The 17,000-nt window shown below is 45.4% G+C and overlaps 1 protein-coding gene across 1 annotated transcript in view; it reads right to left on the reverse strand.

The window, feature by feature from the left end:
* Window positions 1–16,392, reverse strand: part of LOC143805563 (ubiquitin carboxyl-terminal hydrolase 12-like) — a 53,398-nt gene extending 37,006 nt beyond the window's left edge. Inside the window, exon 1 of the mRNA XM_077285056.1 lies at window positions 16,049–16,392. Coding sequence (XP_077141171.1) covers window positions 16,049–16,096 — 48 coding nt within the window. The 5' untranslated portion in view covers window positions 16,097–16,392. The remainder of the gene's footprint in view (window positions 1–16,048) is intronic.
* Between the last annotated feature and the right edge of the window lie 608 nt (window positions 16,393–17,000).

Genomic DNA, 17,000 nt, shown 5'->3' on the forward strand with positions numbered 1-17,000 from the left:
CAACATATACATATAGTTTTTTTCCTTATGAGAAAAATTACTGATGTTAAAACCTGATACAAGGAGAGAACACTGAGGAAAATCTGACCCAAAACACTGATGAACATTGTGCCTTTTTTTTGCATAAGAGGGAAATCACTGACGTCTGAATGAAGTTTTAGGCTGTGTTCACATTCCTGTGCGGCTCCATTTTTTTTTTTTTTAAATCGGAGACTATACAGATCCACCGAGTATGTCCTATTCTGATCCTCAAAACTGGATCACAAAAGCACATGCTCGGAGTTTCACAGATCTCATTCTCAGATCCATTATTTTAACGCAGTGTTCCCCAACTCCCGTCAACAAGAGCCACCAACAGATCATGTTTTCAGGATGTCCTTAGTATTGCACAGGTGATCATTCCATCACCTGTGCAATACTAAGGAAATCCTGAAAATCTGACCTGTTGGTGGCTCTTGAGGACCGGAGTTGGGGAACACTGTTTTAACGAATACCTGAATAGAGAAATTTAACTTAATGGGCTTTGGGCTGTCCAATTAAAAGGAAAAAAAATAAAAATCAGCCTGCATACAGTGATGTCACACAGAGGTGTGAATGCGGCCTAATAATGAGATCTCAGTAACTGCTTTCATAGCATTAACAGTGTGCAGTCTCACACAATGTAAGTGATGTGTAAAGTGATGCTAGGAAAGTCATTACTGCAGCACTTACAGCATAAATCAGTCACATTAGATCACCTTATTTTTATAAAATTATGGCTGTTTTTCCCATTTATACCCAAAAAGCAATATTTACATCTGCAGGCCTACTCAGATTGTTGTAAGTACTATTGTTACAGAACACACATAATAAAAAATAACCTGTTATGAAAAAGACATTATGCTCATATCTGTCTATACGTCACATTGGGAGTCTTCCCCAACATATACCATCACTGTGTTAATAGGGTCCCAGAGTGGACACTGACAAATGCATAGGTTACAATATACAATATACGGTATGTGTTTTCAATTCGGGCTGACCATCCCATAGTGAGCGTCGCCTACACAGTGGATGGAATACTTTGCAGACTGTCAAAGGGTTGACTTCAATGAAGGCCCAGAGCGAGCAGTGAGCCTGCGACCTGGAACATCTGCTCACATGTGAATACATACAGTGGACACGTTGTGTCCCAAACCTGCAGATCGCTGCCACCAGTCAGTCACAGGAAACAGGTGGGCACTTGGCCACCTTGTCGCTGGCAGATCGGCTCACACCATTTAATCAAAATGCGTGCAATGTGCCTTAAATGTAATCGTTTAATCTATATAACCCTATAGGGCTACAAGGGACAGCCGCCGAGGAGCGGGGGCGCCATTTTGCGCTCAAGAGGGTGCCAACCTCCGCTGTCAGGCAGGGCAGTCCTGGTAGGGAGGTGTAAGGGCCTAATAGCCAGTGAAGGAGGCTTAGAGCACACGGGTAGGGGGGTGCCACAGGTTGCTTCATCAAGTCCTTTGAGGCACTTTGTTTAACTTCATTGTTGAGGCACCATAGTGGAAGATCATTTGGCATTTTTTATTTGTTCATGTATAGGTCTGCCCTAGGTGTGGGCAACTGTGATTTGTCCTTAATATCCAATTACTAGGGACCCGCAGGGCATCCAGGGACAGCCGCCGAGGAGCGGGGGCGCCACATTGCGTCCAAGAGGGTGCCAACCTCCGCAGATAGGCAGGGAGTACCGTAGGGACGCGTAGTGATCAGAGTATAGTCGGGTACCCCCTAACCTTCTGTTTTTGCCCATGAACAAATAGGCCAATTTTAACCTATTCTTATATAGAAAAGGTTTTTTAGGGGTTGTGTTGGTTTGTTATTCCTATATTTGAAATAAAGTTAATATAAATTAGTTTTTTGGTTTAGTTTTTTGTTTAATACTAATTTTGCATTATCATTCAAAAGTTTTTCTTGCAGTTGGGTTTCACTAACAATTTTGCACCTTCTACTTTCTATGGCCTCTGCATTAGGCCGGAGTCACACTAGCGTAGAGCATCCGATGCGATATGCCAATGACCCCCAGCTCCTGCTCTGCTGTGAGCGTGAGCTGAGGGTCAGTGATCCGATCCTCTCACATGGCAGGATCGGAGCACAGCTGCGGAGCAGATGGAGAAACTAATCTCTCCATCTCCTCTGCTGCCGGCATCGGCAAGAATCACACTGCACTCGGGTGATATCCGAGTGCAGCGCGAGGTTTCACTTACACCCATAGACTTGTATGGGTGCAAGTAAGCAGAGTCTCGGTGCCAATCACAGCATGCTGCCATTGTTCTGTCATGCCAAATCGGGATGAGAAAATAATTGCAGATGTGCCTGCCCCATAGATTAACACTGGGCCGAATGTTATATGATTTATCAACTGCAAAGCTGTGGGAAAAAAATCAGCGCAAAATAGGGTCTTATCCGGTGGATATTTCAAATTTCTACTTACCGTAGATTGTACTAACCTGATAAATTTCGCTCTAATAATGGATCTATCAAGGAAATGTTAGCTGCAGCAGATCCCCGGGTCAGCAGGTGACCATATCAAGCTTGGAATAAAAGGAATATTGTGGATATTACCCACGCTGCTGAATAAAATACCAATCCAGAGGAGAAGAAAGAAATATGGTGGTTTAATCTGCACGTTTCAAAATATTCAGTGTAGATTGAAAACGTTCAGCTTATGTGTGCACAATAAAAAGGAACTTTTTTTCTCATCACTACCTTTTTGAGTGCCAAAACTTCACACTAGATCTTGGAAATCAAAGTCCCAGAGTCTGGAGGAAGAGTGTAGAGGCCACAATCCAAGCCGCTTGAGGTCTAGTGTGAAGTTTCCACAATCAGTGATGGTTTGGGGAACTATGTCATCTGCTGGTGTAGGTCCACTGTGTTTTATCAAGACCAAAGTCAGTGCAGCCGTCTCCCAGGACATTTTAGAGCATAGAGAAATGTCATTCTCCAGCAGGACTTGGCACCTGTCCACACTGCCAATAGTACCAATACCTGGTTTACAAACAACATTATCACTGTGCTTGATTGGCCAGCAAACTCGTCTGACCTTAACCCCATAGAGAATCTATGGGGTATTGTCAAAAGGAAGAGGAGAGACACCAGACCCAACAATGCAGACAAGATGAAGGCTGCTATCAAAGCAACCTGGGCTTCCATAACACCTCAGCAGTGCCACAGGCTGATCGCCTCCATGCCACGCCGCATTGATGCAGTAATTGATGCAAAAGGAGCCCGACCAAGTATTGAGGTCATTTACTGAATATACATTTCAGTAGGCCGACATTTCGGATTTTAAAATCATTTTCTTTAAGCTGATGTTATGAGGTATTCTCATTTACTGAGATAAAGACATTTGAGTTTTCATTGGCTGTAAGCCATAATCATCAACATTAACAGAAATAAACACTTGAAATACATCACTCTGTAATGATGCTATATAATATACGAGTTTCACTTTTTGTATGGAAGAACTGAAATAAATTCACTTTTTGATGATATTCTAATTTTGTGAGATGCACCTGTAGAAAACACACAGCGGCTCTTTGGCACAGTACTCCCAAAGAGGAAGGGTGGTGTGAGGGGGCAGTACACACAGTGGCTTAAAAAGGCACAGGACTCCCACAGGTGGAGGGTGAAGTCTACACACAGCGGCTTAAAAGGCACAGTACTCCCACAGATATGGGTTGCAGAGTACACACAGCAGCTTTTTGGCACAGTAGTCCCACAGATATGGGTTGCAGAGTACACACAGCAGCTTTTTGGCACAGTGCAACTGAAATAAATTAACTTTTTGATGATATTCTCATTTTGTGAAAAGAGCCTGTAGATCTGTGTGACCTAGTTGGATCAGTCTTTCCATATGACACAGAGAAAGCCTCATTTAAGCTATTCTGGAAGCTTGTTCTCTTTTCCTCTTGTATGATGCCTCCCATTTATGATTGGACAGCATCATACAGGGGAAAAAGTAACTTCCCCCAGAGAAGAATATCTGCTTCTGCCCTCTTGGGCTTAACAAAAATAATACAGACTTTACAAACTAATGACAAGTTAGGAAAAAAAAGAAATACATTTTATTTAGCTCTACAGCTATTATTTTATTATGCGGCCAGTTTGACATGCTAAATGTGGTGTAAGGTCCTCTTAAATGACCATTTGGAAGGGATGTTTTCCGCTCACTAACGAGCAGCAATCAACTACCTCCAAGTCATTTGGCACTCACTTTTTGATCAGAATGATAGCTAACATGACCATTTTGTCCACATACAACATCTTGTTACCTGTAGGACATCTGCTTACATGGGGCAAAGTGCTGCCAATAACAATGATGTTTAGAAAAAGTCTGTCATTAGACAGAAAGAATTCATGCAGCTGAAAATTGGAAGTACCCAATAAAATCTAGATATATAAGAGGCCTCATGCATCTCAATGTCTCCCCTACTATGTTTCCACATAAAAACTACGGTAGCATAATAAGGCCGTGCACATGAGCTCTAAAGCTACAAGTAAATGGAATAACAGGTTGTCTCATGGAAAATGATGTGTAATCAGGTGAGGGTGTCCTGTAACAAGAAAACACCAGACAGATACCCATCGTCATTCCTGCCGTGTCAGCACATCATTTTCTACAAAGCCCAAATGAGAGAATAGCTTTAGGGATTAAGGATAATGTATGTGTGAGAACCGCTCTGCTTACTGCAGAGCCCTCACCGTGCCTCTCTGAGGTAAATGCACAGCTATTTAACTCTTCAGTGCTGGCACTGACAGGACGCTAGGATAGCAGACTTTGAGGAGAAAAAACTCCCCAACATGACACCGATTCCACACGCACACCGCCAACTGCAGTGCTATTAAGCGGAATTCACATTAGGAACAATGCAACATGTAGGCAACAGCCATAGATTGTAATGGTCCTAAGGAAAACCGAGAGTCTGCTGGACATAAATACAGACTGTGGTGCCGCAGTGCGGACCCAGATTCCAGCCGCTCAGTGTATCACCTGCTTAGGAAGACAAGTGATCCAGTCTTCTATATGCCTCCTGTTTGCCAGCTTTTTACCCATCTGGTTTATAGGGAGAAACCTGCCAATCAGCCGCCGCTCAGGACTACAAGTACTCCGCTCAGTTAGGGTACCGTCACACAGTGAAATTTCCATCGCTACGACGGTACGATTCGTGACGTTCTAGCGATATCCATACGATATCGCTGTGTCTGACACGCAGCAGCGATCAGGGACCCTGCTGAGAATCGTACGTCGTAGCAGATCGTTTGGAACTTTCTTTCGTCGCTTGATCACCCGCTGACATCGCTGGATCGTTGTGTGTGACAGCGATCCAGCGATGTGTTCGCTTGTAACCAGGGTAAACATCGGGTAACTAAGCGCAGGGCCGCGCTTAGTAACCCGATGTTTACCCTGGTTACAAGCGTAAACGTAAAAAAAACCAAACAGTACATACTCACATTCCGGTGTCTGTCCCCGGCGTCTCAGCTTCTCTGCACTGTGTGAGCGCCGGCCAGCCGGAAAGCGAGCACAGCGGTGACGTCTGACGTCACCGCTGTGCTTTCCGGCTATGGTGCTTACACAGTGGAGAGAAGCAGAACGCCGGGGGACAGACACCGGAATGTAAGTATGTACTGTTAGTTTTTTTTACGTTAACGCTGGTAACCAGGGTAAACATCGGGTTACTAAGCGCGGCCCTGCGCTTAGTAACCCGATGTTTACCCTGGTTACTTGGGGACTTCGGCATCGCTCCAGCGCCGTGATTGCACCGTGTGACCGCAGTCTACGACGCTGGAGCGATATTCATACGACGCTGCGACGTCACGAATCGTGCCGTCGCAGCGATGGAAATTTCACTGTGTGACGGTACCCTTACAAAGGATGTACTCTGATTGCTGGAGTGATGGCACCCCTGATAAACTTACAAAGTACAATGATGGGGTATTTTGTTTCATAGAGGACGTTACATGTGTAATTTAACCCCTTTATCGCCTCATGCCTGTTTCCACCTTCATAACAGGCCAAATTTTACAATTCTGGCTAGTGTCACTTTATGAGGTAATAACTCTGGAAAGCTTCAATGGATCTCGGGGATTCTGAGACTGTTTTTTTGTGACATATTGTACTTCATGATCGTGGTAAAATTTCTTCGATTTGACTTGCTTTTATTTGTGAAAAAAAAAAGAAAACTAGACCCCAAAATTTGTTGTGCAATTTCTCCTGAGCATGCCGGTTATGTGAGGGAAAACCACTGTCTGGGCACATGGCAGGGCTCGTAAGGAAAGGAGCCATTTGACTTTTTGAATGTAAAATTTGCTGGAATCATTCGCGAACGACATGTCACATTTGTAGAGCCCTTGATGTGCCTAAAAAGTGGAAACCCCCACAAGTAACATCATTCTGGAAACTAGACTGAGCACCTTAAAGGGAACCCCTGTCAGCCCCCCAACCCCCCAGGGCATTTTTAACTAAAAGAGCCACCTTGTGCAGCACTAATGCTGCATTCTATCAAGGTGGCTCTTTTATTTGGGGTCCCTTCCAAAGCTGAAATATTCATTTTTATAATTTGCCTGCCATACCTGTAGTCTACCCGGGGGGCACATCTTCCCCCCCGACACAAACGCCTCCCAGCCATCACTCATTTCCTCCGTGCGCCGCCTCCTCTACAGTCATTTACGTCCCCGGCGCTGTAATTTTTTTTTTCGGGCATGCGCAGTTTGCGCTGCCCTTCGATTCACATCACATGATGGGAACTTACAGCGCAGGCGCCGGGGACGTAGATGAATGCAGAGGAGGCAGCGCCCGGCGTATGGAGGGGCCGAGTGATGGCTGGGAGGCGTTTGTGTCTGGGGGAAAAGACGTGCCTCCCGGGGCAGACTACAGGTATATCGGGCAAATTATAAAAACGAATATTTCAGCGTTGGACGGGACCCAAATAAAAGAGCCACCTTGACAGAATGCAGCATTACTGCTGATCAAGGTGGCTCTTTTAGTTAAAAACGCCAGGAGGGAGTGACAGGTTCCCTTTACACTCCCAAGTACTTCATAGAAGTTTATAAAATTGAGCCGTGAATATTAAAAAAAATAATAATAATAATTTAAAAAAAAAAAAAAAAAAAAATCACATTATACCCACAATAATTTCTTTTAGCCCCAAATTTTGCATTTTCTCAAGGGTAACAGGAGAAGTTGCACCATATAATTTGATGTGCAATTTATCTCGAGTATGCCGATACCAAACATGTGAAGGAAAAATACTGTTTGGGCACACAGCAGATCTTTGGAAGGGAAGGAGCGCCACTTGACTTTTTGAATGCAAAATTTTTTGGAATAATTAGTGGACGCCACATCACGTTTGGAGAGCCCCTGATGTGCCTAAATAGTGGAAACCGCACACAAGTGACAACATTTTGGGAACCAGACCCCATAAGTAGCTAATCTAAAACAATTTTCCCACAAAAATGTTACTTTAGCCCCAAATTGTTTATTTTCACAAGGAAAGCAGGAGAAAATGGACCCCAAAAATTGTTGTGCAATTTCTCCTGAGTAAACAGATACCCCATATTTCATATTTATACTGGAGTTCAGATGTTGCTGGACTGGTTTGAGGGTGCCATGCCACATTGGCAGAGCCCGTGAGGTGCCAGAACAGCAGTACCCCCATAAGAGACCCCATTTTAAAAACTAAACCTTTCAAAGAATTCATCTAGGGGTGCAATGCTCATATTGGCACCAGATGTGGGTTACAGAATTTTATACCATTGGGCAATGAAGAAAAAATAATTGCAATTTTACCCCAACATTTTGTTTTAGCCCCAGGATTTTACATTTTCACACTGGGAAATGAGTAAAAACGGCACCATAGTTTGTCCCACAATTTCTGCTGAATGTAGAAATACCCCATATATTGTGGACTGTACTGCATAGCCACACAGCGAGACTCGGGAGAGACAGATTTGCCTCCTGGAGAGACAGATTTGCCTCCTGGAGAGCAGATTTTCCTAGAATAGTATGCGAACTTCATATACAGAACCCCTAAGTGCTAAAAGAGCAGAATCCCCCCTCAAGTGACTCCATTTTGGGAATTATACCCTTTTTTTTAACTTATATACAGGTGCAGGGAAGACTGACTCCAAGGATCTTTTCCAGAAACAATCATTAGTGGATGTTGCTGAGTGAAAATTGCAAACTGTGGTTGTAAGAGATCAGTACTTTGTGCCCAGCTCGTGCTTCTGAAGACACGCACCCGTAAATTAGGGGGGCTCTCATCACTATAGAAACGCCAACAATGTGGACGTCAACTGTGATTTAGGCACACTGGAGCTCAGAACGGAGGGGTCATTTGCATATGGGAGTGGGGTGAGGAGCCATAGCGCTTTTCCAGAACCTTTGCACTACCTGTACTGTGGAAGCCCCCTATATTTCCGTTAACAGATGACGAACCTGAATGGGGACTTGATTTTTTTTTTATTTTTTTTTGGGGGGGGAATTGATTTGAAGCCTTTGTTAGGAACGTTTTACATAACATTTTGGATCATGTTTATGACGCGCTCTACGTTGAGCACTTACTTTGGGGTTTCTATCCAAATGTGAGTGACATGATTCAGATGAAACCCTCGAGGAATCCATTCACTATAATGAGGCAGCAGAGTTACTCTGGACTCCGCCTGGCCTCTGTTCAGCGGAGTCCTTTATTCAGAGGTGCACAAAACTGGTCACCTGCGCTTTTATGCACGGCTACAAAGAGGGACACTCTGCTGGATTATAGGCAGCCACACGGCGTCCACAGTGCCTCATTATAGGAAATTTTACGCCGGGGGTTCCATCTGAATCACATATTTCAGAGATTTACACAGAGACCCTGGTGCAAGCGCTCAGCACAGAGTGCAGGATAAATGAGAGTCGAGCCTTACTGCGATCTTTGGGAGGCAAAATGAACAAATTAACAGCAGGTGAAGAACTGGTTTTATTTATTTTTTTATGCCGTTCCTCGTGTGGTACAAGTGATTAGGCAACTCTATTCCTCGAGTCGGTGTGATTACAGCCATACCAGGTTTATATAGTTTTTTTATGTGTGCTGTCACACACACACACACACACACACACACACACTAAAATATGCTTCTCATTGCTAAAGCATTGCCATATTTTGAGAGCTATAATTTTTAACGGCAACGCTTTCTGTCACATAATTGCTTTCTATTGCAATTTTTGGGAGGCAGAATGAACAAAACACAGCAATTTAGGAATGGTTTTCTTTTATGCCATTCCACGTGTGGTAAAACTGATAAAGCAGCTTTATTCTTTGGGTCAGTACGATTACAGCGATACCACAATTATATCTTTTTTTATGTTTTGGCGCTTTTACACAAAAACTATTTTATAGTAAAAAATAATTATTTTTGCATCGCTTTATTCTGAGAGCTATAACTTTTTTATTTTTCCGCTGATGGAGCTGTGAGGCGGCTTGATTTTTGTGGGACAAGATGATGTTTTCAGAGAGACCATATTTATTTACATTCGTCTTTTTGATTGCGTTGTATTCCACTTTTTGTTCGGTGGTATGATCATAAAGGATCGTTTTTTGTCTCAATTTTTTTTTTTTAAGGTGTTCACTGAGGGGTTAACTAGTGGGACAGTTTTATAGGTCGGGTCGTTCCAGATGCGGCGATACCAAATGTGTACTTTTAATTTATTTCTTCATACAAAAAATCTTTATGGGTACAATATATTTGTATTTTATTATTATTTTGTGAATATTTTTTCCAATTTTTTTTTCACTTTTTTTTTTTTTTTTTTTTACATTGTCCCACTATGGGAATTTTACTTTTTTCAGCCCGATTGATTATAAAGCATAGGAATGCAGGAGCTTTCCTCTGCCTTATAAACGGACAGTGATGAAACTGATCATGATTTATACCGTTTGCTAGCTCTGGTGAGCTGGATGTTGTCATGACGACATCAGGTCACTAGGGCAACGATTGGACCCCCGCGGAGACAACGATCGGACCCCCGCTTACTTCTTCATAAATACTGCAATCGATAGCAATCGCAGTATTTAGTTGGTTAAAGTGCAGGCACTGCGTGCCAGGTGTCAGCTGTCAGAAACAGCTGACACCTGCCAACGATCACCTGCGGACAGTCCCCTGTGCGCGGGCGATCGCCATGACGTATATATACTGCATTGGTAGGTGAGGTATATATACTGCAAATGTCGGGATGGAGTTAAAGCACCACTCCAGCAGTTTTTTTATTGCCTCACTGGAGTGGTGCCACTAATCTAAGTTCCCTGAGACTAGTCTTATATTTACCAGCTGCCGTCTTCATCTCTTCTCGGCATCGCTCTGGTCCTGATGTGCCATCTCATGATCTCAGCCCCTGACTGACCAGAAGTTGGAAATAGACTTACACTAAGAGTTTGTAAAGGTTATGAGAGCTGTGTTCTGGCCTCCTTCTGACTCTCATAGACTTACATTGGGTTGTGGCTTCTGGCCCACCCAACAAACACCAGAACGATCACAAACTGCGGAAGATGACGGCTGATAAAATACTAGGGTCAAGGAACTTAGATTAATAACACCACTCCGGCGGTAAAATTAAAGAAAACGCTGGAGTGGTGCTTTAAAATGTTTGTATGTTCATAATGTTTTACCTAGCTATGAGGGCTATTTTACGTCACCATTTATTTTTCGGGCTGAGTGCGGTTTATAAAAAAAAAACAGAACTATGGTAAACGTGATTCACTGGGACAGTGCACATTAGCAATTTTTTTCACTGACCGAATCAGTGTGAAAACAAAAATAAAATCACGGCACGCACCATCTTCTTCCATAAATTGGATGAGACGCACCCATTCAAGTCTATGGGTGCTTAAAAAAAAAGAAAAGAAAAACACAGATCCCTTACAGAGCCACAGTGGCATCTGATTTTTCCGGATACATTACAATTCTGTAACATAGGAAGCTGTAAATAATAATAATTTTATTTATATAGCGCCAACATATTCCGCAGCGCTTTACAACTTATAGAGGGGACTTGTACAGACAATAGACATTACAGCATAACAGAAATCACAGTTCAAAACAGATACCAGAAGGAATGAGGGCCCTGCTCGCAAGCTTACAAACTATGAGGAAAAGGGGAGACACGAGAGGTGGATGGTAACAATTGCTTTAGTTATTTGGACCAGCCATAGTGTAAGGCTCGGGTGTTCATGTAAAGCTGCATGAACCAGGTAACTGCCTAAGTATGTAGCAGTACAAACATAGAGGCTATTAACTGCATATAGTGTATGAGAACATGATGCGAGGAACCTGATTATGTTATTTTTTTTTTTTTTTTAAATAGGTCGCACAGGGATAGTTAGGTTAATGCATTGAGGCGGTAGGCCAGTCTGAACAAATGAGTTTTTAGGGCACGCTTAAAACTGTGGGGATTGGGGATTAATCGTATTAACCTAGGTAAATGGTCTCGTAAATTATTCATAGCTGCTGAAAAAAAGGACTGCACACAAAAGCCAGCCAGAAAAAAAATGTCTTCTTTTTCTAGATGAAATTCCGATTTATTTTTATATGCTCGTGTAAATTCACCCAAAGTAAGGGCATGTAGTTACACCAGGAACGGGTTGGTGGAATAGACGTTTGCATCTTTTTTGGCTGCACCCTTTTACACGACCCAACAAAGATTCATAGAGTTTATACCACATTCCTGTGAACTGGATCCATCTTTTGAAGATTAATGAACATAATCTTCTTTGGAGGCCCCTCTGATTCCTAGTACTGTACACAGCTCTCAGTACAGATAGATGAATGGATGACAAAGTCCACGTCTGGGGCAACGGTGCCCACCAGAATGACCCTTCGGTAGGATTACTACACCCTGACTCACAACACAAGAAAACTTGTACAATTCTAATACAAACGAACAAAAGAAAGGAGCAAAAATAATCCCAAATAAAATATATCAAAAAGTTTATTAAGAAGAAGTAATATAATCCAACGGAGTAAATTACATAGATCACACGAAAAAAGACAAAGTGGATAGTTGATTAAAATAGGTGTAAAGCGGATGGTCCCCAAAAAAAAAAAAAAAAAAAGGAGGGGGCAAAAGTAAAGTGGAATGGGAAAACCAAAAAAAATAGCAGCAAGTCATATAAAGTGCAGTAATTACTCCCATAAACCATGAATATCACCCCTCAAAATAATAGGGTGTGTATCGCAAAGACCGCAAATAGATCAAACCACATTCAGTTCTTCCCATAGTATCCACTTGGGACCAGATACTCTCAGCCCCGACGCGCATTTCGCGTGGGCTTCCTCGGGGGGCTTGTTACAATTCTAACAGGCCCGCTAAAAAAACGGCTCCACATGTCCCGTACACTGACATAGTCCTACGTACCAATTTACAATTTTAGGTACAGACTGGATATCATATGTCATTGCCTTCCACAAGATCAGCACATAATTGACCAAAAAGAGAAATTGTGCTGTGCGTTAGCCAAGTGATCAAATGCACATGAAATCCAATAAATCTGCAATAAGAATGAATCAATATAGAAAAATAAGTCAAAGGCAAACTCAGTACAAGTCTAGGAATACTAATGACAACCAGTGAATGAGAGAAAGTCAAATTTCTGCATCAAAGCCAGGAAAATAAAAATGTTGGAATTCAAGAGTCAGAAGCCACGATGTAGGAGGCAGCGGAACATTTCATGGGGTATTCTACCAATCCTAAACCTGTCCACATGGCAGCGAACATCTTACTTCTGGCACAACACACAGCCTCCATCTTCCTTCTGTTTAGCGACTGCTGTCTGACCCAGGGTGACCACTCCAAATAATACCAGCAACCATGAGGATCTCCATCAGTGACCTCAGGCAGCACAGGTGGATGCAGGAACAGGCTGGATCAGCAGAGAGCACATTACAGAAGGCCTGCTACAGAAAAAGCTCAGCGAGGAGCAAGGAGGAATGTTGCTGGGGCACAGAGAGGAAAGAGTTGTGGGCTCCAGAAAATTATAGGGGAAAGATTAGAGACCCAATAGCTGGTAATGCTGGGGGAAGAGAGGAGCCTCCTCCTGCTAAATGGATAGAGGGGTCATTGAACATGATGGGATAAAGGTTATCCGAGTGTCTTCAGCGTGCTCGAATAATATGTTCCAGTCCCCGCATCTAACAGGCAATCCCTGCATGTGTTGTGTGTGTCGAACAGCCGCAAGACATGTAGCTGTAGGGACTCAAACATATTATTCGAGCAATCTGAAGACACTTGGGATAGCACCTGAGCATGCTCAGATAACACCTTATCCCATTACTTGTAGGGGTACGCGGCTACTAGGGAAAAAATAGAAGGTTGAGTTCCCGGTGAATTTTTAGGGAGGCTTTGACACTGCATTTTTGGCGGAGAGAAAGATATAGATTCTTACAGTGCTTCAAGTGAATGGAATTTATAAAAACTGTGTGCCCACTCGGCTTTTTTTCTTTTTTTACTCAGCGTAAACTGATCTGCGGTGCGTGTTTGAGATCTGCAACATCTCAATTTCTCTTGTGGGTACGCTGAGTTTTATATGGGACTTTCCTCACAGAATTGAATGGGATGTGGAAAACCCACCAAAACATATATAAGATTTTTTCGTGTATTACCTCTGCAGAAAAGCACATAATCCAAACCGGACTAGATCAAGAAAGTTTTGTCAGAGCCAAACACCTTGAAGTATCACAAAGGAAGCAGCTTTATTTAAAAAGAAACAAACGAAAAGCTGCAGTATCAAAAACACAATGAAAAAAATGCAAGTTATCTAATTTACATAGTAAATGCAGAAAATCTGCAACATCAAAATCAAGTTCCTTTCCTCCCTGCAGCGTGGCTTTCATTGCCGCATGATGTCAAAACACTATTAACCTGTAGATTAATAGTGCTATTTTACATGACAGGTTCCGGTTAAAGAGGTTATCCCAGAATGTTTGCCAAATTTCATGTAATCTAATAACCTCTTTAACGTAACCAAGCCATTCCTACAGAGCCTCAACGGATCATTTCTTATATCTTTTTCTGGCTCCAGCATTATTGTGTCCCTATGCTCAGTGAGAAGTGGGCGAGCCTTCAGGGCTGAACTGGTGACCACTGGAAACTACATTCCCCCAAGGATTGGAGAAGAGGATAACTACTCCTCATCTGAGAGCAGCAGGTCCACAGCACCCATGGCAATCACACATGTGCTGTGTCACTGCAATTTAAGAGGGGGGCACCCACTATAGAATAGCAGGTGTCCTCTGAGCATGTGCACATCTGTCATGGAAACTGCAGGACGTATCCTTTGCAAGCTTGGTAGGTGAAACCCGGCGGTATGTGATTTTTCATGGGGTGAGATCTGGAGCAGAGAGAACTTTTGGAAATTGACTGCACTTGAACACTTTATTTCAGGATTGTTACTGACTGATATTGTGGGAATAACCCTTAAGAGCTGTCATTTTAGCGGCAGCCACTGGACACCTTGTACACGAGAAGCTACACCGGACTAGCTGTCAACACCAATACACACAATTAATTAGTCTTATTATTTTCCTCCAAATTCTTGATGTTGTGCAGCAATAACTCAAAACTATAGTGTAGGAGGCAGCAGACAGCGGAGCTTGTATCTGTCAGTTCTCCACTGTGAAATAACCGATAAAAAAGGCGCATTACGGGCGAGAATCCACTGCGGCCCGGCTTATCTGCCCATACACGCAACAGAAGAGTCACCGGAAAAGACAACATTGACCCTCGGTTTTAAATTAAAATAACTGATGGCGGACGGCAGGCTGCAACCAAACGTCCGACGTCCGGTTATATTATTTAGTTATCGGCTTAAAATCCAAGTAAATGACAGGACATGAGGATGTTAGACACCACGTGCCACTTTACACAAGAGCCACTTTTCTTTGCTTTAATCTCTCACCCTGATCTGTGGAGGCAGCCGCGCAGGGGACAGGCAGCCGCGCAGGGGACAGGCAGCCGCGCAGGGGACAGGCAGGGTCGGGCAGGGGACGGTCTGGGCAGCCGCGAAGGCGACGGGTCGGGGACGGTCTGGGCAGGGGACGGGCCGGGCCAGGCAGCCGCGCAGGGGACGGGCCAGGCAGGGCAGGGGATGGTCTGGGCTGCCGCGCAGGGGACAGGCCAGGCAGGGCAGGGCAGGTCTGACCGGCAGGGGACGGGTCAACAGGGCAGGGGACGGTCTTGGCAGCCGTGCAGGGCAGGGGACGGACCAAGCAGGGGACGGGACGGGCAGGGGACGGTCCGGGCAGCCGCGCAGGGGACGGTCCGGGCAGCCGCGCAGGGGACGGTCCGGGCAGCCGCGCAGGGGACGGTCCGGGCAGCCGCGCAGGGGACGGTCCGGGCAGCCGCGCAGGGGACGGTCCGGGCAGCCGCGCAGGGGACGGTCCAAGCAGCCGCGCAGGGGACGGTCCGGGCAGCCGCGCAGAGGAGGGGACGGTCTTGGCAGCCATGCAGGGCAGGGGACGGACCAAGCAGGGGAGGGGACGGGACGGGCAGGGGACGGGCCGGGCAGGGGACAGTCTGGGCAGCCGCGCAGGGGACGGTCCGGGCAGCCGTACAATCGAGGTGGCGCATGAGTGATCGGCTGCACATGGGATGATACCTGTGTGCGCTACATTAGGGTAGAGCAGGGGTGCAGACTTATGACACTGAACACACGATCACAAGTCCGGGGAGACCCATAATAAGGGGAACAGGAAGCACCTAGAAAGTAACACGGGGTCCAAGCAGGAGCAGCCACTGGCACAGCCATTACGACCGCCCCACATCTCAGCCCCGCCACCTGTGGCACTGACGCTCTGGGCGTGCTGGCACTTGTAGTGCTATCCCAGCACTGGACTGCAGGTATATGTGCACAGCCATGTATATAGTGGGGGTGTCCTCCTGGCACCGCACCACCTATGTCCCTGCTCGCCCCTAATCCAGGACTGCTCCCAGTCACCCCCTTACCCAGCAGGGCGGCCCCCGGATCCCCTCACCTCCCCGGACACTCACCATCGTACAGATCGAGGCGATCTTACGGACGGTCATCAGTACGTCCATCCGCCCTCCTCCACCGTCGCCATGATGAACCGGAGCTCGGCCCTTGACAGCCGCAGCAGGGTCACCGGGAAAGCGCTCCGCCCGCTGATGTGCTACATTGATAATGCGCCGACCGGAAACACGTAGAAATGAACCCGAGTTCCTTGTGTAGACGCTCCGTACAACGAGAGAGAAAAACCGGGCGACCTGCGGATAACGTGTACCGGTACTGCGGAACTTCTCTATAGCCGCTTATGTGGGTGACTATGGGGCCCGGTGAGGGCTACCGTGGGGTGTGAAGGGAGCTGCCGTGACGTAACAGTCATGTGGTGCGGGCTGTCACGTGACTCAGCTCCGCACCTCTAGCCCGTGCTGTGCGCTCAGTGACTCAGGAGGGGACTGGCCGCGGTGTAGACGGGTCCTCACCCGGTTGCGTTATCTCCCGGTGCCGGGGGGGAGTCTCTGATGGGAATTATTTCAGGAAATGCTCCTTATTTTCTTTTCCTGACGTTTTCTCTTTTTTTTTTACAGCCTTTTTGGCTGAATGGGTTCATGAAGCTGGGCGTTGTTCACACCCGCCTTGATGAGACGTACTGATACATGTAGAAGAGGAGTGTGTGAGCCCCGCCATGTATCCTACTCCAGTCCCAGCCATGTATCCTACTCCAGTCTCAGCCATGTATCCTACTCCAGTCCCAGCCATGTATCCTACTCCAGTCCCAGCCATGTATCCTACTCCAGTCCCAGCCATGTATCCTACTCCAGTCCCAGCCATGTATCCTACTCCAGTCCCAGCCATGTATCCTACTCCAGTCCCAGCCATGTATCCTACTCCAGTCCCAGCCATGTATCCTACTCCAGTCCCAGCCATGTATCCTACTCCAGTCCCAGCCATGTATCCTACTCCAGTCCCAGCCATGTATGC

The sequence above is a fragment of the Ranitomeya variabilis genome, chromosome 2, assembly GCF_051348905.1.
Source record: "Ranitomeya variabilis isolate aRanVar5 chromosome 2, aRanVar5.hap1, whole genome shotgun sequence".
NCBI lineage: Eukaryota > Metazoa > Chordata > Amphibia > Anura > Dendrobatidae > Ranitomeya > Ranitomeya variabilis.